This window comes from Mizuhopecten yessoensis, unplaced genomic scaffold, assembly GCF_002113885.1.
Source record: "Mizuhopecten yessoensis strain PY_sf001 unplaced genomic scaffold, ASM211388v2 scaffold11095, whole genome shotgun sequence".
NCBI classification, from domain to species: domain Eukaryota; kingdom Metazoa; phylum Mollusca; class Bivalvia; order Pectinida; family Pectinidae; genus Mizuhopecten; species Mizuhopecten yessoensis.
In genome coordinates, this window is record NW_018408877.1 from 539,881 (window position 1) to 564,405 (window position 24,525).

Consider the following 24,525-nt stretch of genomic DNA (forward strand, 5'->3'; position numbering starts at 1 on the left):
ATCTGCACATCAACACAAACAATTTTCACATTATCGGGTTGGAGTCAGCCAAGATATTTTACCTTTAAAGATAAAGAGGTGGAAAAATAGGACAGGCGTCATAGAGACGGAAAGTCAGCGACACTATCAAGATATCCAATTAAATGTGGCATTCAAGTTTTCTGAATTTGAAATGACCACATTTGATTATATAGTGAGCCTAGATAAACTATGAAAATGAGAAGTGACAGTTTACCCACTTTTTACGTGTTCTGAAGCTGGGAATTGGTCCTGTTGTCTCCATACTTGGGTCGTCTGACTTAGTAAGGGAGCCTGTCACATTTCCTCCAATGTTAATTGTGTTGCTGATATAACTCTTTGATGACTTTCCCATTAAGGCTGTGACCTCTGATGTCTTGTCCTCAACTGTGGTTGTCTCTGCCAACTTTTCAGTGACAGCAGTGACCTCTGCCAACTTTTCAGTGACAGCAGTGACCTCTGTCACCTTTTCAGTGACATCTGTCACCTTTTCAATGACATCAGTGACCTCCGTCAACTTTTCAATGACAGCTATGTCTTCTGTCAACTTTTCAGTGACAGCTATGTCTTCTGTCAACTTTTCAGTGACAGCTATGTCTTCTGTCAACTTTTCAGTGACAGCTGTGTCTTCTGAAGTCTTATCTGCAGCAGCAGTCACCTCTGCTGTTTGTTCAGACATTGCCATTACCTCTGATGTCTCTCCAGTATTTGTGGATTTAAATTGAACCTCTTCATCGTCGGAGGACATGTCCTGGTTTTTCAAACTCCCTCTGCTCTGACGCTTTACCTCCTTGTGAGAGGATATCTCTCCATCTTTTCCACTACAGGACTCATTCTGGACAGAACTATTGTGCAGTTTGTTTGTAGGTGTGTCCTCCTCCCCTTCAGATGCTTCTGTATAAGAAAAAGATAATTCTGTACAAAGAAATATTTGGTTTCCTACACAATCACAATCAACAGAACCTAAATATATAAGGTAAACACCAATTTCTCCACTAAGAAATAATAATAACAATAAAAAGAGATTTAATCCTGGTAATTGCTGTAGAAGTCATTTGTACCAAGAAGTCAGAACAAATGGCCTCAGTTTAATATACAAAGATGTTTTCAATCAACTGTTGCTGAAGTCTGTGTCTCTAATGTAAATTTACATATAAGTCATCAATGAAACATTAATGAAGGTTCTGATTTAATAGAACAGATTCCTTTAATGGTTTCTTTTACCAATCCCTGTCTCAAATTAATGATACTGAAACAAAATACTGGTAAATCTCCTTACCAAGGATAGGAGTAGCTAGGCTGGCAGTAGGGGGCAATGGCTGAGGCCTAGGGGTAGGGCAGCTGTCTTCACTAGGAGAGTAAATAAAACTCATTAACTAAATTGTTACACCTCTTGTTAAGTTTCGCATATATATATTACTTATGTCTTCAGTATGAATGAGTATATGAAATTGCAATACTGTCTCTCATCTCCCAAATGAATGTGACAAAAAGACGAATGCATCAAAGAACAATATGTCCTTCAATCTTTAGATTGAACTTTGACAGATTATTTAAGACTGGATAATTAGGTCCAGCAATCAGTTTCTGAATTAACATGGTACAAAGATGTTGATAAGTTCTGCTGGACTAATTACCTGTCATTAGAAGCTTGACCATCAGTCGTTGCTTGAGATATCTACAAGAATAATTAGTACAAAATTGAACAATCCTGTTGGATATCTACAAAAGACAAATAGAAGTCTGTCTGTATGAGAGAAAACTGCCATCTTTCAGAGAGAAAAATAAACTGTAGCAGGTGTATATTTCCAGTCTTAAATAGTCATTTATATACAGAACGTTTTCCCAAAATCTTTTCAAATGTTATATAAAACTAAAAGATAAAAGGTATTGGTTCTCCTGGAAGTGGACTAGTTAAAAATTAAAATTAAAATATCTTACTGTAAAACACGTCATAATAGTCTTTATTGTGACATAACATTGAATGTCATGCGAGATAGGAGTTTGCTGAATTAAAAGAAAACTTACCTGGCTGGCAAGAGTCAGACTTCTCCGAGACAACATTGGGTTATTTAAACTTACACTTAAACTTACCTGGCTGATAAAGTGGCAAGAGTCAGACTTTTCTGAGACAACATGGTGTTATCTAAACCACCACTTAAACTTACCTGGCTGACAGAGTGGCAAGAGTCAGACTTCTCCGAGCAACATTGGGTTATTTAAACTTACACTTAAACTTACCTGGCTGATAAAGTGGCAAGAGTAAAACTTCTCTGAGACAACATTGGTGTTATCTAAACCTTCACTTAAACTTACCTGGCTGACAGAGTGGCAAGAGTCCGACTTCTCCGAGACAACATCGGCGTTATCTAAACCTACACTTATACTTACCTGGCTGACAGAGTGGCAAGAGTCAGACTTCTCTGTGACAACATCGGTGTTATCTAAACCTACACTTAAACTTACCTGGCTGACAGAGTGGCAAGAGTCAGACTTCTCTGTGACAACATCGGTGTTATCTAAACCTACACTTGAACTTACCTGGCTGACAGAGTGGCAAGAGTCAGACTTCTCAGAGACAACATCGGTGTTATCTAAACCTACACTTATACAGCTCTTGGACATAAACATACTCTCTGCATCTGAGAAAAATCAAAGACAAAATATTTAAAACCTAAAACCAACAACGAGGGATAATATAAACTAACCCTTACTTCATGGCAGTAACAGACCAATACTGGTATGTCATTAGGACAAAAACAACAGGTTTGTTTCTTACTTATGATATTGCTCTTTAGTCTTTCCTGTTGTCTCGTGTTTGGCCTTTTTGGGTTTAAATACAAAGGCAGAGAATTGTTCTACATGGTAATTGTAAACATGATTTTCAAACTCCATCAAACTTATAGACAATAGGGATTTTTTTACATGATCTACATAAAATATAATGATTCAGATGATAATGTAAGCATTGAGTCTTTATTGACATCAAGCCCTTCAAACTCGTGATTTTCATTTGAGTTCAATTGCTCAAGAGGTAAGATTAAATCATCTGATATTCTCTCATTCCTGTGTGAGTCTGATAGAACAGTTACGGGCAAGAAAGGAATGTGAATGTTATTTTTTATCTCACAATCAATTTTACGCCTGTAACGATGAGACAACATTGATGTGACATCACAAACTAGAGAAAATCTTTTTGAAATCTATGATGAGAAAACTGCAAACATAACAAAACCAAGACCTAAAATAATGTATTAAATGTAACAAAAGATGGCATCAATTTTATGCACATACTGGAATAAGCCAAATCCTGCTGACCAGTTTTTTGTTTTGTATTTTTTATCTAAAAAGCTCAAGGGAACAGTTGATACTTTCAAAATGGAAGCCAGTCAAAATGCCTTTTCTTGGATTCTGATCTAATCATTGCAATTGAAATGAGAGAAAAGCACTCTTTCATGTCAAGGTAAGTAAGATAAGGAACACCCACCCTTGGAAGATGGAATGCCATACTGGGGAAAAAAACACTATTCAAGTCTTTGGTTTTACTTCAGAAAAACCCTTGGTTGGAACTTTCTTATCCATTTCTATACCTCTTGACATCAAAGTCTTATATTTTGCTGAGAAGGGTTGGAAATATCTTCCTTTTACTAAGTTTACCAAGTAAACTTAGATTCACTTTTGTGGACTTCAAATAAAATACACTCAGAACAAAAATATGTAACCCATGAAACAGAGTCCAGTTGATTTCCATGCACAAATAAACAAAACAAAAATATTTTTTTATACACATTATTAATTTCCTTGTTTGCTTGAATATTATTATAAAGTACAATACAGTCTGGAGATACTTACCGGAGGATTCAGAAAAGTAGTCCTCAATATTGTCAAATCCCTGACTGTTTTTAGTGATCACCTTCCCTGCCAGAACATCCTTCCCTGTCCTCCTGTTGGTAAAATAGAAACATCAGTCTCCCGTTAGTCTCGTCCTGGCATCACACACTGTGGCAGTATTAAGCCTTTACTTTCAATTTCCAACAAATTCCTACAGTAATCAGGCTATTATAAAAACTGATCTTAGGACCATTCAATAATAGGTCAATACCCCTCAAAATATGATTGCCATATTTTCCCCTTTCCTAAACTTACCCAAAAATGTATGCAACAATTTTATAACATGTCCATGAAAACACTGTCAGTAATATTTGATCAATAAAACAATCATTAGTCTATCTGTTTGAGTATTTTTGCATTGTTCAAACTGCAAAATTTGCCTTTATTTTCAAAAAAAGGGTACCTGATACAAATATCTAGATTTATCTCTGATAATACATTGTCATAATGAATATCCTAGGAACACAGAAACACACTTATAATGCATCTTATATCATTTCCAACTTAAAATTACACTTCCAAACAATATATCCTCTGTACATACCTTCCAATGTTTTTGTTCTTAAGCCAGGCAAACATATTTGAGGACTGACTTGATCCCATTGGCTGTTTGAGGAAGAGAGAGATATGTATTGGGTGGCAACATTGAGATTTATGTCAACTAATGTCACTGTTTTTTCTTCATCTTTTGTGAATTTCAATTGTCTTTAAATTTATGGCTTATTAAAGCATCTAAAACCAATTTTTATTTCTTGGACTTGCTTAAGGAGACTCCACCCTTTTGCAATTAACCAGTAGAATGCAATGAAAGTTTCACATAATGGTTGGGTCACCATGTAGAGATGATTTTATGACAATCTAAGCATTCCGATAAACTGGGAATTTTTTTTGTAAAAAATACTGAACAAGAGGCCCAAGAGGGCCTGTATCGCTCACCTGAATATTTAAGCAGTCATAGCAAAATATTCTCATTAAATATTATATTGCACTAAAAATATTTCCCTCGCAAACTTTGTTGGCTCCATCTGTTGAAACTACCAGCAAAATATTATCATAAAATTCTAGGCTTTTTGATTCTTCTTCAGAAGTTGATAGACATATTTTTCCCTGTTATCTTGTAAGTAGGTCAATGTCATTTTCCTTCTCAAATTGGTTAGCTCTATTCCAAAAAGCTACCAGCCAAATCTTATGAATCCATTCCTTTTAGTTCTCAAGAACAAATCCATTAAAATGTTGTTGACCTCTGTGATCTCTAAAGTAGGTTGAGGTCATTTTCATTCGCAAACTTTGGTGAGCTCTATCCCAGGAAGTCACCAGCCAAATATTATAATTCTATGCCTTTTAATTCTTCAGAAGAAGCTGTTTGAACTGTTTGACATATTTGAACGCTGTGACCTTGAAAGTAGCAGGTGAACTAAAAATTGAATTTTTGTCCAATTTATCACTTTCACAATTTTCGGGTGTGTGGTATTGTTCAAAACTATTACAACAATACAATTGAAAAGAAACATTGCTAATCAACCCTACAAATATTGTATTTATCATAAAATAACTTAAACACAAAGTGTTTTTTATTGAAATTGTATGGATAAAAGTAGTTATATACAAGCTAAAAGCAAACAGGACACATAGTTTAATACAAAAAGAGTGATATATTGAACTAAATATACACAAAGCTTTAATAATTCATTTATTTTACATTTTACAATCATTTTGATCCTGATGAGAGTTGTCTTCCTTGAAAAAACCGGAACATTTTGTAGAGGGATAGAATTTATACAATGAGTTATTTTCTTTACTTTACCAAAAATGACGGAAACAAATTAATTTATGATATTGAAACTGTCAATTTACTTCTCTTTTATGGAACAAAATTACTCTCAATCACGTACACTCTGGACATCATTCAATAGCCCGCTTACGCCTGGAATATTTACATGTCAGGTACATATGTAACCATAGGCTATCGCATGGTAGCATTTTATAGGGATCTTGATATTTTATAAAACACTATTTTCACAGAGCTATTGTTATAGCATTTGTGAAATGATTTACCTTACAGAGCGTAACTCGCTCGACAACAAAAATTGTAGTGACCCTGAGCTTGTGAACTAGTGTTACACATGAAATGTACAGGTGTGTAAACAAAGCACATCAGTCTGCATTCAATGCCCCTCATAAACGACCTTCCTGAAGTCGTCTGATCGTATGTCAAAGTCTTCCCGTGAGTTAATTTATGTCTTTGTATCATACGCTTTATTTCCAAGTAAGTCTCAATATCGGGTGTTGACATATCATCGTCACGCACGTGTACTATTGTTTACCTGGTGTTACTTTAATTTACACTACGATAATGGAATGCCCGATACGCAATACGGAAATGACGACACGAAAATATGACAAAAAAAGCATGTGTATTACGAAGGGTGGGAAGTCCTTAATGTTGTAAAGCATCTACCAGAGTATGGAAAATTTTAGTTACAGCAAAAAATGAGCTTAAAAATAAAAACAAAACTGCATTGCAAATCAAACTTAATTATTATATTCAAAAGTTTTGTGGTTTTCCATTCTAATTTGACTAGGGTCATGCATTACACTATACGATTTCAGTGGTAAACGTTGCCTGCAGATGGCCTGTTTTTCAATACTGACCCCAGTCTGGCTGGATTCAAATCTAGAATTCTGTGGCAGAGCATCATTTTCTGCATCATGGTTCTCAGCGATGGACTTATTATACTTATTCTCCTTGGAATTTCTGGTCACCCTAGAAATATTGGCTGTCAAATCTTGTGTAAAATCAGCATCTGCAAGTTGAAAAAAAAGAAATATCTGGCTTTATGCATATGAATGGTAATTTTATCAATAATAATATAGTTCTGTACAAAATTTACCTACACACACAAAGTTGATCATCTGCTAACAAGTCATTTTCAATACTTCAACCAAATGTGAAGTTGCATTAAATAAGGTTTTTAAAAACAATATTACATAAATATGTATTGAATATCTTATTTCAAACTATGGACAATTAAAAGATATAAGTTTAGGGTTGCATTTGCAATCTAATTGCAAGTACAATGTTCTGTCAATAAAGATTTTATGTTCATTTTTTTGACAAGAACTGTTTGAAAAAATATCTGAAAAATAAGTGCCTATCTACCCAGTTTTGTTGTTGTTGTTACCCTACAGATGTATAATTTTGTTTGGCCAACTAATGTAATATATTGTCCTGATTTAATAATAGAAATGTAAAGATATGTTGTGAGTGGTTTAAAAGTTAGTCAAATCCGTTTTTGTGCTTCCTGGTGAGGAATTACCAAAAAATATATAGACATGTATGCTATATTTCTACTGTGTATTAAACATTAAGATTTTGCTGTGTATATAGTTTTAGTACTGACACAAAAGAACCACTAATGGAAGTACATTATGTACAACATAAAACGGTACAGCTTTGACTGAAAACTTCACAAAAATCATTACCTGATTCTGAATAGTAATCCTCTAAGTTTTCAAATCCTTGTTCATTAACTCTGATGACTTTTCCTGCAAGAAGGTCTTGTCCTGATCTCCTACAACAAAACATTGAACATAGTAGAAATGGATATAAGGTCAAAATTTATAACAGCCGAGTAGCTGTAAACGTTCCTTGTGAGTTCTTACAGGAATTCACATCAGAAATTTATTGCAATAACATAAAAATTATAATCACCTTCAGAAACAAGAGGCCCAAGGGGCTTAGCAATCACCTGAGTTATATCATAGGTACTGGTAGTGGTCACCTGAGTTATATCATAGGTACTGGTAGCTTTATTTTATTGTTTAGATGTGATGTGGAAATCAGCATGTAAACTAAGTGAAATACAATACTTGTCATGTCATCAAAGGATGAGAATTTTGAAATATTGGTAAATTTTCCTTTTGGGGCCCCACCCTAGCCCCAGGGAATGGGGCAGGAATCCCAATTATACAATGTCATACCCTCATCCACCAAAGATGATTCTGACCAAGTTTGAATATTTTTCTGCTGAAAATGGATAAAATGTACCCAAAAGTGTTATTTCCCTATAAACTATAGTAAACTTTACCCCCTCCCCAAAGGAGAACGGATGGCTTGGGGTCCTAAAATTTACAATCTGAACAAAGCTCCTGATGACCGTTCCATCCATACAAAGAAAATTACTAGTACCTCTGAGACAGGAGAAAAAGATTTTTGAAATATGTTTAATTTTCCCTTTCGGGCCCCGCCCTGGCCCCTAGGGTTTGTGTATGAATCCCAATTTTACAATTTGGAAACCATCTTCCTCCAAGGATAATTCAGTTCTCACAAAGTAAGAATAATTACCTACGGAAAATTGTCAAAATATACCCAAAAGTGTTATTTCCCTATATAAACTATAGTAAACTTTACCCCCTCCCCAAGGGAGAATGGATGGCTTGGGGGTCTGGAGAAGAAGATTTTTGAAATATTGGTTAATTTTCCCTTTGGGGTCCCGCACTGGCCCCAGGGGTTTGAATAGGAATCCCAATTTTACAATTTTGCTAACGCATCTACCAAGGATGATTCTGACCAAGTTTGAAAAAATCCATCCACTGGTTCTTGAGAAGAAGTCGAAAATGCAAAAAGTTAACGGACGATGACGGACGGAAAGCGATCAGAATATTAAGGTCACTTGAACAAAGCTCAGGTGACCTTAAAATATAGAAACTGTTCTTTGGAATATATATCATTACAATTGATAGTTAAACCAATCAGATAAATTACCCCAATTTGACACCATACATACTTGCAGCAGTATCAAATTACACATAGCCAATTTTTAGATTGAACATATCAGATAAAAAAAATAAACACATCACAACACATTATAGTAATTTTCAAACTTTGTCAATTGTGTTTATATTTAGTTCATACATTGTACATGTATACATACCATCCTATGTTCTTGTTTTTCAATGGATTGACAAAGAAATCCTTCTTCTTCTTCTGCAAAGTAAACATCAGTTGAATTAAGAAAGAGAAGACTATGTAATTCAAGAATATTCTGTTTTCCAAAGCACAAATCATTAATCGATACAATCGCAATGGTATATTGGTAGTACGTCTGGCTAGTTTGGACGGACCCTGTTTTGAACCCAGGTCTAGCCTTGCATTTTTCCTGTCCTGTTACAGTGGTGCAGCAGCCTGTGACAACCCTTGTTTCAAGCATCTGGTATATACCCGAACCTGGGTTGTAAACAGTTGTGTCTTCGGGGGCAAAGACTTAGAGGGAGGAATGTAACGGAACTGGACTGGGTCGATCGTTGGCAACCAGACAGCTCAATTGGTAGAGCGTCCGTCAAACAGTTCGGAAGGTCCTGGATTCGAACCCCAATCTGGCCGTGCATTTTCCCTCTCCTGTTACACTAGTTTACCTTAAACCTAACAGAGTTTTACCCCATCAAAAGATAAAAGGAACAGTTCATTCGAGCTACAGATCATATGATATCATATATTTTGGGTTAATGTAGTATTTGCTTTGTGAAAAGTAGAATAAGGCAAAAAGCACTTCAGTATACATAGCTGCGATAACGTAGCTTCTGACGACAAGATTTTTTTTAATATATTTTAGTAAACTTTACTAAATGTGTAAAGTACGAGTGTGTTACCAAGTTGATATGACATGACCCGGCGTAATATAGTGTTAGTCTTACTCTGTTTACAAAGGTGCTGGCGCTACAGTAATTTGTAGGTGTTTTATTTGTGCACCTGCGGCGTGGGAGGGGGGAGGACGATCTGGCGAACCTGTGAACTCCGAAAACGAGTTATTGAACGATATGCTTTCATAATACTGACGATAAATGAGCCTTGAACATAAAAAAGAAAATTAGCCAGTGATCGATTGCCGTCAATTGCAGTAGCAAACGCATTGTCATGACTTTTTGTGTAAGATTTCCGACATTTGTTGACATTTCTTTCATTTTCGTATGTTGACCATGCACGTCTCCTACTTTTGAGGACAATTTACTGATATTCGTATTTCAAAACAGACAAAATGACATGATCAGTTTACCGGTTTTCCCATTCTTAAGACATAAGGTCGATTACTCAAAGAGTTGCACTTCTTTTGCCCTGTTTGATTATGCCGCCTTTTTCATTTTGACCCATTTTCAAATGAACGGAAGTGATTTCTACAAAACAATTTTAGAGTTCAATCGGGTACACTATATTCCGGATTATGTCAATTTGGAAACGTTCAAACTTTAAAGCGGGTCCCTTTAAAGATTAGTGTTGAAATTAAAATAGACCTGGAGATAACATAATCGTCGAAATAAAAACATATATATAAAATATTTATTTCGAAAGCATAGTTCACACTATGTTCAATGTTTCGTTTCGTTTTTATTGTGACCAATCAAAATTGGTAAACGTGACTGCCGCGGGAGCATCAAATGCAAGATTTTGCAGAGCTCATAACTTTTCTTAAAACTTTCATATTGCCAGCATGTTTGAGTCAAATATCGTAACATTTAATCTTTGCAGCAATTATTCCACGTACTCGGGAGCTATACAACGGTCCCGTTGAATCATGACAGGTAAATTTTACCGGAGTGGAGAGCGAGATATACACTGTTACAGTAACTGTAGTTACCCACTGCGTTACCCCTCCCAATGACAAGACAATTATTAGAATGATGACATTTGTTACATAATCAAGTGTCTATTTCAAAGTATTGTTGATCATATACCTTTGTCGCTTAAAATTAAGTTATCTGCATGCGCACTAAAAATACTCGAATAGGCAGAGTGTTTATAAATGTGATAACTTCTCAGTAACTAAGTAAAGGATAAGTATGTGTACATTATATGGAAAAGGATGATGATCGATATAAAGAACTTTTGATTTCATGTTTAAAGAATAATGCACTATGCACTGTAAGGGAGATTTTGGAAAAAACAAATCGACAGTATTGTTTAAAATAATACACTTTAACAAACTTCAACTCTGAACATGTCGGCAGTCAGCATAGCTGCGATATTTACATTTACTGGAATACTTTGAAGGGCGAAAAACAACATCAACTCACAGGAAATCTAGTGTGGCGTGGCTTCAACACAAGGCCGTTAAAAGTTGTCCGTATATACGATTACGTAGCTTCTGATCATGACGAGACATTTTTGATATATTGCATAGTCAGAACTACTTAGCGTCTTCCAATGTCATCTAATGGAACAAAATCAAAAGTCTGTAACTTGTGTAAAATTACATATAATTTTGGCTTCATATGAGATAATGTTATCAAAATACTACATAATTGTTGGACATTACAAATCATTACTAATAAAAAAAAGTCTTTATCAACATTATGTATCTATCTTTACGCTGTAGTAACCGGTTCCGGTTTTTATACAACGGGAGAGAGAGAGCACTTCAGTTAGAGAGTTGTGTTGCGCTATAGCAATCTTAAAGGCCTCCAAAGTTAGGGGCACAAGTACTCTTCCAGATGGTTCCACTCTCTGACTGCGAGTACAAAAAATGAGTTCTTGTATTGATCACAGCTGTACTTTGGTACTGTATAAGATTTAGAGTTCTTGTATTGATCACAGCTGTACTTTGATACTGTATAGGATTTAGAGGTATTTATTACCGATGTTTCTACCAGATGGTGGGCTATTCAAAATTTTATATGTAGGTTCCCCTTGGTCCTAGCTGTGCAGGTCAATTTTAGAGACTGATAGGATAAACATCATGGCCGACAGGCAGCCATCTTGGATTTTGATAGTGAAAGTTTGTTATTGCTATTTCTCAGGAAGTACGGGAGGGATCTTTCTCAAATTTTAAATGTAGGTTCCCCTTGATCCCTCGTTGTGTATGTTATATTCTGAGACTGATCATAAAAACAAAATGGATTAAAAGAAGAAATAAACAGATCTTTCTCATATTGCAATGATCGATTCTATTTCTTTCACATTAAGTACTGTACTAGTAAATATGCGAAATGACAAACTCACTTTGAAGGTTGGCTTTCATACACATCAGTATTAAGTTTAGATCAAAAGTTACCTCAAGGTGCATTTACTGTTAACATGACTCGATCAAACAGTTTAGAGGAAAGAAGAGAAAAGATCGAACTGACAAAGAACTAATGAAGATGGTGCAAAGGTGGGCGCCAAGATCACTCTGGGATCTCTTGTTGGATATATAGTCCGAAAAGTTTCTGGCCTTGATGTTCCTTTTTGGTCTCTTTTTTGTTAGATGATCAGCTGGAGGTATAGCTGGTATCAACCCCTCAACCACCTTATACATAAATGTGACCCTCTGTTGTGCTCGCCTGACCTGGAGTGTTGGTAGTTCGAGTTTCTCCAGCATTCTTGCGATACATCCATCTTCCCTGGACTTGTCATTTGAAATGAATCTGGCTGTATTCTTTCCAGTTTATCAGTTTCATTTTTGGTATATGGGTCCCAAATAATGGCGCCGTATTCAAGGATGGATTGTACAAGGGATATATATGCTGTTTTCTTGCAAGATGATGGGCAATGTTTTAGGTTTCTTTTGAGAAAGCCAAGGGTCAAACTGATATTCCTTGCTATTTTTAGTATGTGGGTGTTCCATTTGAGGTCGTCTGAAATTGTTAGTCCAAGGTAGCCATGGATTATTTTTCACTTGTTCCAAGGTATGTCCATTTAGAGTGTAGAATCTGTGACTTTTTTCTTTGATGTTCATTCCGTAGCATTTTTTGGTGTTGAATTTCGTTCCCCATAGGTTAGCCCATTTTTCCAGGTTGTTTAGGTCGTCCTGTAGTAGTTGGTGGTCACTGTATTGGTTTATTTGTCTGTATATCAAACAGTTGTCGGCAAACAGATGTATGCTAGAGGTTACAATTTCTGGTAGGTCATTTATATGGCACAGGAATAATAGTGGCCCGAGCACTGTCCCTTGTGGTACCCCGGAGTCAGCGGTTACTTCTCTGGATGTTTCTCCCTGTAGTGCTACTCTCATCTGTCAACATTAGCCAAGTCCGCAAAAAGAATTTGGAAACGACCGCCATGACAGATCACGCGTGATGTTATCCTTATAATTACCCGTTTCTATATATGGCCTGCATGACCAAATATAGTATTACTACATGGCAGTATATTCAGATTTTGATTGCCCTTGCTTCATTAACTTGATAATTTAAAGCCATTTGAGGCAGAGTTTTAAAAGTAATGTAGGAGATCAACAGAAATAGTTCATATTACAAACCTATTTATGGATGCGTACCAATGTGCTGTCAATTAATTCTAAAATTGTCCCATTGTGATTCACACCAGGCTTGCTATATGACAAGGCATGGGATCAATTTAATACCCAGCCGGGACAGAGGAGGCGGGGTATTAATATTAGTATTACAGTCAGCACTACTCCTTATAAAAAGTTATTCATGGTCTACCTTTTTATTCCAGAAACCCTTGACAAGGAGGTGGATTGATTGCAAATCTTAAGGAAGTGCTCAAGATCTTTAGGAGGTAATCATGAGTGGACGCCAGTTTGTTGACACGCTAGTCCAGCTTGGCTATCCCAAAGCTGAGAGCCTGGATCCCCAAAGCTTTGAATGGATGTTTGAGGGGGACGGGGTGGTCTCCTTCCTCGACTGGTTCTGTAATAATGTCGGCACTACCAACATACTCCATCCTAAAGACATACAGGAGTAAGTTAGATCCACTGCTTAGAAATGAGGTCTTGCTTAGGGATATATATTTCTCTTACCCTGGACAGCCAGGTGTATCTGACTTTTACTGGTGTGAGATTTCCTTGTCTCACCCTAGGGTTGAGACGGGGGATTCCCCTATTCATAACAATGGTATGACGCCACTTCAACAATATAATAACGTCACGTCAACCCTGAATTTAGCCTGTAACGTTAACATTACATTGTGTATATATGATACACAATGCATATTGGAGAACAGGGTAAGAGAAAAAGAATCATTCACCCCCAAGGGGATGAAAGATTCTATTAATCTCACATGGTGTACATGGTATACGATACCAACATTAAAAGTCTTTTTCATGTATATTTACTCTTAAGTATCATCAAATATTTCTGATGGGACATATGATTTCTTCAACTGTCAAAAACCGAAATAGAAAAATATTAACATTTGAGTTTATATACATAATGTAGATCATGACACAAAGGACATCTTCATATTGATTTATTGAATTTCAAATCCTTCAGTATAAATTTGTGCCAGGATTGCGAAGCTAGATTTTCTCGAGACTTGCCAGGTGTTCAGTATGAATGATGAAAATACACTTACTAGAAGTCACTCCCTTATATTAGTGGCTGTAATAGGGTGAAGACAATGAGAACAAAATTGTAGTGTTTCTTCAATAAACATTTGCTTTGACACAATCTCCATATCAAACTGAAGCTACAAAATTGCAAGGACCTTACATTTTTGAAAGATTTTTATTTTATATAAATAAAATATTATTTCCCATTCAGGAACTAATGTTTAATTAGGCTAGTACCGGTTTGTATATCACAAATATTGATATTTTAAAACTCTTTATACACAGGTATGAAAAACTGAGAGATTCTGAGGAGGGTGTTTTACAGGGGAGTCAATTAGAGGAGGCTTTACGATCTGTCACAGTCGGGGAGGAGGAGGATCTCACGGACGATCAGCTGAGGTCAGTTGTTAGACATGTGGAACACATACAATACGTGTACCTAGATAAGGCAGTAGACACGTCAAACTAAACCATTACTGAATGGCATGTACCTTTATAAGTTATTAACTGCAGTTGATCCTGTGTTAAGAGAACATATTCTAGTACACTGTATTTGAATCCTTACTTAAAGTATGGACTTTTTGGGTAAAAATATTGAAGACATGTATCCTGATAAAGGTATGAAAATGTTATGAGACTGTATTTCAAACCTTTGTTGCCTGTAGGAAAGTTATAAGTCAAGCTGAACACGATCTTGAGGTAAAGAAGAAGAGAAAGCAAGTTCTCATTCAGAAGAGGAATAAACTTAGGTGAGATCTGTATGAAAGGTTTAGATCAACTGCATATGAGAACTGTACAGTTATTTTGAAAATTATCTTATTTTGTTATTGAACTAGTTTGTCAAAATAGTTATTAAAATTAGGAAAATGATTTGTTTAAGATTTGTCTAAGTTGCTGGTATTAAAGAGTAAATTAAAAGTGCTAATGATAATTCTAAATGTAAGTATGGGAGGAATGGAAGTTAATTTAAATTAATCTTGATTACTATCACTTACTTTGCCATAAGCAGTTCCTGTAAAATGAATTTCTGGATTTAACCTGCTATAGTTAAATGATTGATGATGTGATAATTTAATAAAAAGAGTTAACTGTTTTGATCAGTTTACATCAGACAAGTCTTAGTCATCGACTGTCCAAGGTCAGGAGTACAGAGGTCAAGGTCAAATCACAGTTCAAACACCACAAGGAACAGTGCCGAACAGATAATACACAGGTAATGTCATATATATATATATACATAAATGTTTTTAACTCACCTGGTCCGAAGGACCATGGTGAGCTTATGCCATACTGCAGTGTCCGTCGTCCGTCCGCCCGTCAACTTTTCCTTTAAAACGCTGCTAGCCATGAACGACTGAGCAGATATTGACCAAATTTGGTCAGAAGAATCCTTGGGGAAAGGGAATTTTTTTTTAATAAATAGTGGGTCTGGCCCCCTGGGGGCTGAGGGGCGGGGCCCAATAGGGGAAATATTACAAATTCTTTAAAATCCTTCTTCTTCTGTAGGAATGAAAGGATTTTGTCCATATTTGGTCTGAAGCATCCTTGGAAAAAGGGGAACAAATGTTGTATAATAGTGGGTCTGGCCCCCCTGAGGGCTGATGGGCGGGGCCCAATAGGGGAAATATAGCAAATTCTTTAAAATCCTTCTTCTGTAGGAATGAAAGGATTTGTTCCATATTTGGTCTGAAGCATCCTTGGGTGAAGGGCAACCAATTTTGTATAAACCATGGGTCTGGCCCCCCAGGGGCATGAAGGGCAGGGCCTTATATGGGAAACATAGCAAATTTTTCTTTTAAATCCTTCTTCTTCTTTAAGAATGAAAGGATTTGTTTCATATTTGGTCTGAAGCATCTTTGGATGAAGGGGAACCAATTTTGTATCAACCGTGGGTCTGGCCCCCCAGGGGCCTGAGAAGCGGGGCCCAATAGGGGAAACATAGCAAATTATTCTTTAAAATCCTTCTTCTTCTATAGGAATGAAAGGATAATTTGGTCTATATATTTGGTGTGGAGCATCCTTGGGTAAAGAGGAACCAATTTTGTATAAACCGGGGGTCTGGCCCCTCAAGAGCCTGAGGGGCGAGGCCCAAAAGGGAAATATAGGTAAAACCTTTAAAATCCTTCTTTTAGGGATTAAGGGATATTATCCTAATTTAGTCTGGAGCATCCTTAGGCAAAAGGGACTCGATTTCGTATAAACAGCGAGTGTGGCCCCTCTGGAGCCAGAGAGGCGGGGCCCAATAGGAGAAATAGAGGTAAAACCTTTAAAATCCTCTTCGACCATCAGGATTAAGAGATTTTATCCTTATTTAGTCTGGAGCATCCTTAGGTCAAGGGGACTCAATTTTGTATAATTGGTGGGTATGACCTCGCTAGGGGCATAGGGTTGGGCTCTGTTTGAAGTTTGTTCTCGCTATATTTCAAGTACTGGATGGATTTTTCTGAAATTTCATTTGTACTTACAGCACCTACCGTGGAGTGCTATATCTTAACTTCATACCAATTATTTTAAACATATTCAGGTGAGTGATACAGGCCTTCTGTGCCTCTTGTTACAGATTACTAAATATTGAAAAATTATTTGTCTATTTAGTGTATAGTAATACTGTGTACTGTACTTCGTAAGTTTTGCCCTCACCAGTCAAATCCATCTTCACCCAGAGTTGATTTCAACCTTCACATTCTTTACTAATATTTGCTGTGATGACAAATCCGTCCGCATTATGGAGTGTGGAAAAGGTGAAAATTTTACCAAAGAATGTATCCCAATAGCTCGGGACAGATATACGTAGAATTATACCAAATGTTACTGTTGATTGTTGGATAGTCAAAAATACAATGTGCCTGGTAAATGACTTGGTGTTGTTCACATGATGAATAGATGGTCAATGTCGTTTATGTCCAGCATCTTGAAAAATTTCAACTATTATTGAGATGATGTGTGGATATTATACAGATGAATGCCAACTTGGAGAATTTGGTGCGGTCTGTCGAGGAGCTCCACAATCTGTACAAGTGTGATGGAAAGAATAACGCGCCCAACTTCCTGTCCCAGCTTTCCCTCGATGAATATGCGGAGGTAGAGGAGAAGTTCTCACAGGAACTAACAACTTTCACCAAAAAGCGGTTCTTTGAGGTATACAGAGGTCAGATTCTAAGAGATTTCAATCCCCAGATTCAAAGACCTGTATTTTGATATGCAGATCACATGTGAAATAATAACACTTGATATTCTCTTGTATATAGTAGCTTACCTTAGTAGTTTATATCAGAAGGTATTTGCTCCTATACAGGATATATTTAAGAAAATGAGACAGTCTATATCTGAGGTTACAAGATATATATAAAACACTTAGACATGGTATGGGCAGATTATTAGTAAGGCTTTCACTATGTTGATAAGTGGTATAATTTCTTACCAAGTATTACAAGACAAAAAAAAGAGTACTTGCTACTTGTTTGCTGATGCCTCTGTCTATTAAGTGTGGTCTTGAACAAGAACTGTCACTTGAGGTGTTAGATTAATGTGCCCAAGTGTGATGTATTTTTAGGGTATATCTGAGATAGCTGGTGAAGAGGAAGAAGTGTCAAGGTACCAGATCTTGGAGATCAGTGACCCTGACAGTCTGTTGATCCGTGGAGAACGACAAGAAGTCAACCTCAGCGAGTGTAAGGAGCTGGCACGGATACAGGACCTGTAAGTTGCTGAAGCTTTTCAGAAATGCAGTAACCAAGGCGTTAGTCACATAGTTATAACACATCAGTAGTTAAGGATATAAAATGGCTGCTGTGGTAGCTGATTGCTGGGTAACGTTTGTAACATAAATTTAACTTGGCTGATCTGGCTGTAACTTGTTATTGTGGGGTTAGAGGGAGTATGTAACAGTGTCTGTTTCAATAAGCACAGTTTTTGATATTACACATCATAAATGCAATATTCATTGTGCTAAAAACACTTGCTTGAAGTAGTGAAACTTCAGGTTCTGGTTGATTTATTATTTTACAGGATACACAAATTGATCAAAATTTATCTGATTTGATAAGAAAAACTTATAATTATTAGATATCCCAAGAGCGAGTCCAAAAGAATTGATGCCCTGATGAAGAACAGAATTGCAAGTCAGTGTCTGAAATGTGCAGAGAATTTGCTACATTCCATTCAAGCAGGACAGTTTGGAACCAACATTCATGATATTAAGTAAGGAAAAATCTCTTGAGATTCAATGTATGGTAATTGTGAAGGCTTTGGGAGTGTTTGTATGTGTTCAGATAAGAATACCTAATCATAATGCTGTGCTCATATTTCATCTCTTGGAATAAAAAAAATCAAGTTTGTATTATGGGGCTGGTCGGGTAAAAAAATGTCATATTTGCTAAAATGGCATACACATGTTTAAAATACCTTCTTATGAAATATACCGATTCAAATTTTGCTGAAATTCACTCCCTAAGAGTAAAAATTATAATTATATTTAAGAAATCCTAAATCGTCACCTGACAGTCTAAAACTCTCAATTGACCCAGATCAGTGATGTAATTTTACCACACGCGCGTCATCAACAAGGCCAAATGTAAACATCGCGGCGAAAGAAAATGATGCATGCAAAAGTCATGACAGGCACGAGGTATCAATACCGTTATATATAACAACAACATATAGGTAGGAATACTACACTTGCATCATACATGACCTTTGAAAACAATTATTTATGTATAGTATTGCTGTCTTGTCCGCTAGTTGAGTCCGACATGGCACATGACGGCAAGCTATTGTTGTTATCTTCACTGCCTCACTTTCGAAACAACCACATGACATATATAAATAGTTCTGCGCTAAATTTATGCGGTGCTTCCCCGATATTTCAGTGGTCAAAACTGGACATTGCAAGCAGAACTTGACCATCACATTGCCGTGGTATAACGTTTGGAAGGCCAGAGAACGCATTTAGACCCATTTATTTGTAATGTTTTCCCCGACCAGCCCCTTTAATGTAATGGAATTCATTATATCGAACTTAGCTAAGATTGCCAGAAATATGGGTAGACCCCTGTATTTGTTTACAAGGCCTAGACAGCATTGCATTGAAGTCAGAACTCTTTTTTATATCATGGTCATGAAGCTGTTTACTGAGGGTTATAGTATACAAATTACTGGGGGTATTATTATTGACACATTTGGATGACCATGGCATGTCAGTTTACTGTAAAATTAATGATTTGTTTTGCTGTTTCCACTTCAGTAAGCAATGTCAAGAGAGACGAGAGAGTGTGAGTCAGGTTGATCGTGACCTTTACAAGCTCCGAGAGACTGACATCCCGTCCCTTATCATGGAGAGTACATCCTCCCAGGTGGCCAGGATACTGACTGGTGACTACAACCTTAAACTGAGTCGACAGGACTACTTTGTGTCCAACCAGGACCAGGTAAGTGTACAGGACATGGCTCAGCCGTGACTTAGCTACCACCTCAAACCGAGTGATCAGCAGGCCTGTTTTGTGTAGAATCAGGACCAGGTAAGTGTACAGGACATGGCTCAGCCGTGACTTAGCTACCACCTCAAACTGAGTCGACAGGCCTGTTTTGTGTAGAATCAGGATCATGTAAATGTAACTAGCTGGCGGTAACAACCTCAAGTTTAGTTGGCAGGACTACTTTGTGGCCAACCAGGATCAGGAAACTGCAACTAAATGAGGGAGAAATTATGTTAAAGTAAAAAATAAACTGTCAGAGGCAAATGAAAAAAAAAGGATTTTTGTTCTCCGGTTTACCTTATTAGAGATTGCCTAGCATTTTTTTGTTGCTAATTCAGACCATCATAAATAGAGTCTGTTACACTGACTCTATATAACATTGTAAATATGTAGGAATACTCTCATAGAATAAGAACATGATCTTTTAATTACCTACCATTTCTTTTGAGTGCCTAAAGTTAAACATAACATGTACATTTCTGGCCCAATGATATAACACTGAACCACCAAGATATTCATTCAAAACATTCCAACCTCTATTAATATGTTCCTCAGGATAAAAGACATTGTTATATTAATATTGCTTGTTATGTGACAAACTTCTCAGGTGATTAGTGAGCTGGTGAAACAGCGGTCAAGGAATGAGTTCTTAACGATGGCATTTGAGGTGGAGACTCAAGGTCACCGTGACACACATCGCCTGCTGACAGCCATCCAACAGCAGCTACAGACACAACTACAGTCATGGTCTAGTCGAATGGTAAGTAAGCTAGGAATGGTCAGAAATATCTATAGTATAAACCATCCAACAGCAGCCACAGACACAACTACAGTCATGGTCTAGTCGAATGGTAAGTATAAGCTAGGAATGGTCAGAAATATCTATAGTATAAACCATCCAACAGCAGCTACAGACACAACTACAGTCATGGTCTAGTCAAATGGTAAGTAAGCTAGGAATTGTCAGAAATATTTATAGTATAAACCATCCAACAGCAGCTACAGACACAACTACAGTCATGGTCTAGTCGAATGGTAAGTAAGCTAGGAATGGTCAGAAATATTTATAGTATAAACCATGTATTTGTGATAACAATTGACTGGTTGGAACTGAATCTATAAAAGCATGCTGTGTCAAATAATAGGCTTGCAACGACATGTCTAACAAAACAACTTTATGAATCATACTTAAAGTTGTTATTGACTGAATGAATATTATCTTATGTTAATATCACAAGTCCATGATACACTGCCAGATGAGTGAAACATGGTATTCAAATGGAAACAATTACATGCTCTGGTTATTACGTTTGTAAAGTACTCCAAAAAGTATGTTTAAAAATACTGTATCTGAAAAAATGTCCCCCAACCTTGGTATTGTACTGTGATGTGTAATATTCCATGACTTCATTTGTCCATGACAACATTAGACACCAGAAGAGTCTTGGACAATAAATCTCAATCATCACCTCATACTGTAACTACTGATAGTTTTCTGATGCCTTCAATACCATTTTCTGACATCAAAGCATACAGCTTGCACTTATTTCATTGTAGAGTGAGACAGAAGTCTCACACAATATAAATCAGATGCTTTTAAAAAAAGTCTTTAACAGATGTGAAGAATACATTTTAGTTTCATATAATTCATTTGGATTATGATTTCAGGGCAATGTAATGCAAGCACTCATAATTGTGAATAGTAGTATTGGTCAATGGTCAGATGTATATCTTTCACTTACAGAAAGATATCGATGAAACATCTTAAAAGATAATCAAGTCCATGAATCCTATATCTCACTTCTAAAAATATATAATTATATTACCATCATCAGGATAATTTTATTCATGAAGCTTGTTTGTTGTCTCACAGTCAATGATGGATGAACCAACCCTGAGTGTTGCAAAATACCAGCGAGGGACTGTGGACTCCAGGGACAAGTTTACAACACGGCTCCACCACCTGTTGGGTAACTATCAGGGAATAGTGCTGGAAATGAAATATTGGACTCTGATACGATTGCCCTCACTTTATGACATACTTTGTATTTCTCAATAGGTTTCTAAAAGCATTGCATAAATTGTTTCTCAACTTTGAAATTGTTCATGCTAAGCCAACAGAAAGTCATAATACTTGTTATGATAATATATGCTTTTACAGTTATCTTGGTCAAGGCAGAATATCTTTGTAATAAATCATGATGTTAGAAACACATCCTGATAGACAGAAGAGCCCAGAAGGATTTTGGCATTGTTCTATCCAGCTCTTAGGTCTATGCAAGATTGATCGATCATCAGTTGGATTGAGGCATGTAAACAGTAAATGCACTTTTTGGTAACTTTTTATTAAAACGTCATACTGATGTGTATGACATTGTTCTTTCAAACTTGAGGTTGTAGTTTGACGTGGTTAATAGCAAAGTACTTCAGTTGTAATAAGTGGAACCTACAACTGAACTGTGATTCTTGGGAAATACTGATAATAAACTGGTTGACCTGGTGATTAAGTCGGATCTGTCCATTCTCAGGTGAGAGGGGTGATAGTATCAGATCTGTTCCACTTATGTTGACCTGGTGATTAAGTCGGATCTGTCCATTCTCAGGTGAGAGGGGTGATAGTATCAGAACTGTTCCACTTATGTTGACCTGGTGATTAAGTCCTACCGGTTCATTTCCAGGTGACAGGGGTGGTAAAGGAGCTGATCAGCTGTTCCTCACCTTCAATGGTCTGGTAGAAGGTGCACGTCAGCTGAAGTCTGAAAGTGATGCAGCTCAGCACACACTCATATCTACAGCCGTTCGACATGACAGCAGGCTTAACCTACTGTAAGTGTTACATTGTCTACAATATACCAGTCGCATAACTCATGTAATAGCTGGTTTGGTATCTATTTCTGTTTTAGGGAAGTCTATTTCTTGATAGAGATTATGAAAACAATTTGAATAAAAATGTTATTTTAACAGGGAGAGCAACCTTACGACCTGTCTTGACCTTGTGTATGCCGGCTCTAGTACAACTAGCGGTCAGCCAACACTGACCCCTAGACAACTGCTGGACTCTATGACTACCCTGGAAAACCTGATCAAGAAACTAGAACAGTCCATCAAAGATGTGGTCAAGGAATTAGAGAGCAAGAAACAGGTAGGTTGACAATCCAAAATGGCTTACTGGTAAATATCAGGAGTCTTGAAGTTCTTTGTTTTACTGTTGGATTGTTATGTATTTAATAGAAAAGTCTAATAGTTAAATTTTTGGGCAGGTAGATGTTTACCAAGTTCTCAAAAAATCACTTTTTGTCCCAAGTCTGACAAGTTAAAATGTTTTGAAACACTAAATGAAAGTAGACAGCAATGTGCTTTTAAATATGTCAAATAAATTTCACTTGCTTATTGTCTGTGGTATTAGTAACTTCTGGTGTGTTTTTCAGACCCTGAGGAATGACCCCCTGCTTCATAAAGAAAGAAAGATGTTCTCTTACTTCTTCAATACCCCAGCCCATCTGAAACAGTTATTTGATGAACTCTCATCTCAGCTCCAGGCACACAGAGTGAACTGAAGGAAATCAACACAACAGTGATATGACATTGTGCAGTTATTTCTAAAAAGTAAACAATGAAACAGAGTGTGCCTTTAAGGTAGACACAGAGGTGTAGCTGCCATGTTTGTTAGCCAGCATTTCAAGGGGTAAAGATAACACAATTATTAATGACAAAATGGTTCTGTCAACATAGTTTATAGAAATCATGATCATCAAATTTCAAACTTGTTGTGTGGTGTTGTCCATGAACAACATCTGAATCACGTTTCTTTTTACTCCCAAATGAAGTATTTTGAACTTGTCATGATGATGAAAGGAGATACGACAGTAGACTTCATGGATGCAAGGACTTCAGATCATGGTAACATTAGTGGATTGGTGCAAAGCATTGGGTCAGTTCATCGAGGCATTCAACAGAAATGTCTGATACTGATTTAGATAAACAATTGAAACAAGAATGAACAATTTGAGACTTTCTTGATTGAAAAACATTTTTTTGTGATATTCAACTGTATTTAATATGTATAACTGTTTAATTGTTTCTGAGAATATCATTGTATATGTGCTATTCCACTTGTTAGGCCTTCCAGGTTAATGATAAACTCACTTTTATTTAATCATTAGTTGTTCATAATTACATGTATGTTATGTAATGTATAAACCATTTATGTAAGGATTAGATATTCCTGAAAAATGGAAATTATTATGAAGTTGATGAAAAGGTTGCAATAAATGTCTAGATTATCGGGAAATTCAATGACAAAAAATTATACGGTTATTGTCTATTGCTTAATCTGATTAAATCCCGTTGTTAAATCCACAATAACCAAAGAGTCTTGTAGTGCATCTTAAGTTTTACTTTCAATCACATCGTTGATGTACCAATTCTATGAACACGAGACCAACACTTTATTTTGACAGGTAAGCATATGATCATTTTGGATGGGGATCCATTTCAGCTGTAAGAATCTGTCCTCAACTTTAGGAGAATCATTTCATTCTAGGAAACCAGGTTAGATATGTTTAATTCTTTAAAACAACATTATCTTAAGAACCATAAGGCTTAGAGTCATGATATTTAACAAGTAGTTATATAGTGGTGATGAAAATGAAGGGCTACTTTTTAAGTTTTGTTCTTTTGTCCGATACAATTCCCAGCATGACTGATTAAGCCCATGGACTTCTTGCGATGTGAACAAGGTCAAATTATCCTGTTCAATACCAAACTTTTGGTAAGCAATCTTGTCATGTCATATTCAAATGTCAACACTTCTTATTGGTATCAGCAAATAAGGCGTGCAAAACTCCATTGTTCCCCATGTTTATGAACAAGAGGCC

General features: G+C 36.5%; 3 protein-coding genes across 3 annotated transcripts in view; 1 reads left to right on the forward strand and 2 right to left on the reverse strand.

Moving 5' to 3' along the window:
* Window positions 1-2,082, reverse strand: part of LOC110465625 (centromere protein C-like) — a 20,929-nt gene extending 18,847 nt beyond the window's left edge. The window contains exons 1-4 of the mRNA XM_021521574.1: window positions 2,047-2,082; window positions 1,656-1,696; window positions 1,298-1,368; window positions 240-912 (exon numbers count right to left, since the gene is read on the reverse strand). Coding sequence (XP_021377249.1) covers window positions 240-912; window positions 1,298-1,368; window positions 1,656-1,696; window positions 2,047-2,082 — 821 coding nt within the window. The remainder of the gene's footprint in view (window positions 1-239; window positions 913-1,297; window positions 1,369-1,655; window positions 1,697-2,046) is intronic.
* Window positions 1,738-10,058, reverse strand: LOC110465643. Its single transcript, XM_021521601.1, has 7 exons — window positions 9,963-10,058; window positions 8,844-8,896; window positions 7,393-7,481; window positions 6,562-6,713; window positions 4,454-4,515; window positions 3,871-3,962; window positions 1,738-2,660 (listed from the first exon to the last, which is right to left on the reverse strand). Exons 1-7 carry the CDS (start codon window positions 9,972-9,974, stop codon window positions 2,209-2,211), a joined length of 912 nt encoding a protein of 303 aa, XP_021377276.1. The 5' UTR covers window positions 9,975-10,058; the 3' UTR covers window positions 1,738-2,208.
* Window positions 10,059-10,289: 231 nt separating this feature from the next.
* Window positions 10,290-24,525, forward strand: LOC110465641 (HAUS augmin-like complex subunit 3). The gene is made up of 14 exons (XM_021521600.1): window positions 10,290-10,485; window positions 13,340-13,584; window positions 14,460-14,573; window positions 14,840-14,923; window positions 15,276-15,387; window positions 17,133-17,312; window positions 17,728-17,873; window positions 18,240-18,374; window positions 19,417-19,600; window positions 20,256-20,408; window positions 21,522-21,618; window positions 22,327-22,474; window positions 22,613-22,790; window positions 23,077-24,525. Exons 2-14 carry the CDS (start codon window positions 13,409-13,411, stop codon window positions 23,203-23,205), a joined length of 1,836 nt encoding a protein of 611 aa, XP_021377275.1. The 5' UTR covers window positions 10,290-10,485; window positions 13,340-13,408; the 3' UTR covers window positions 23,206-24,525.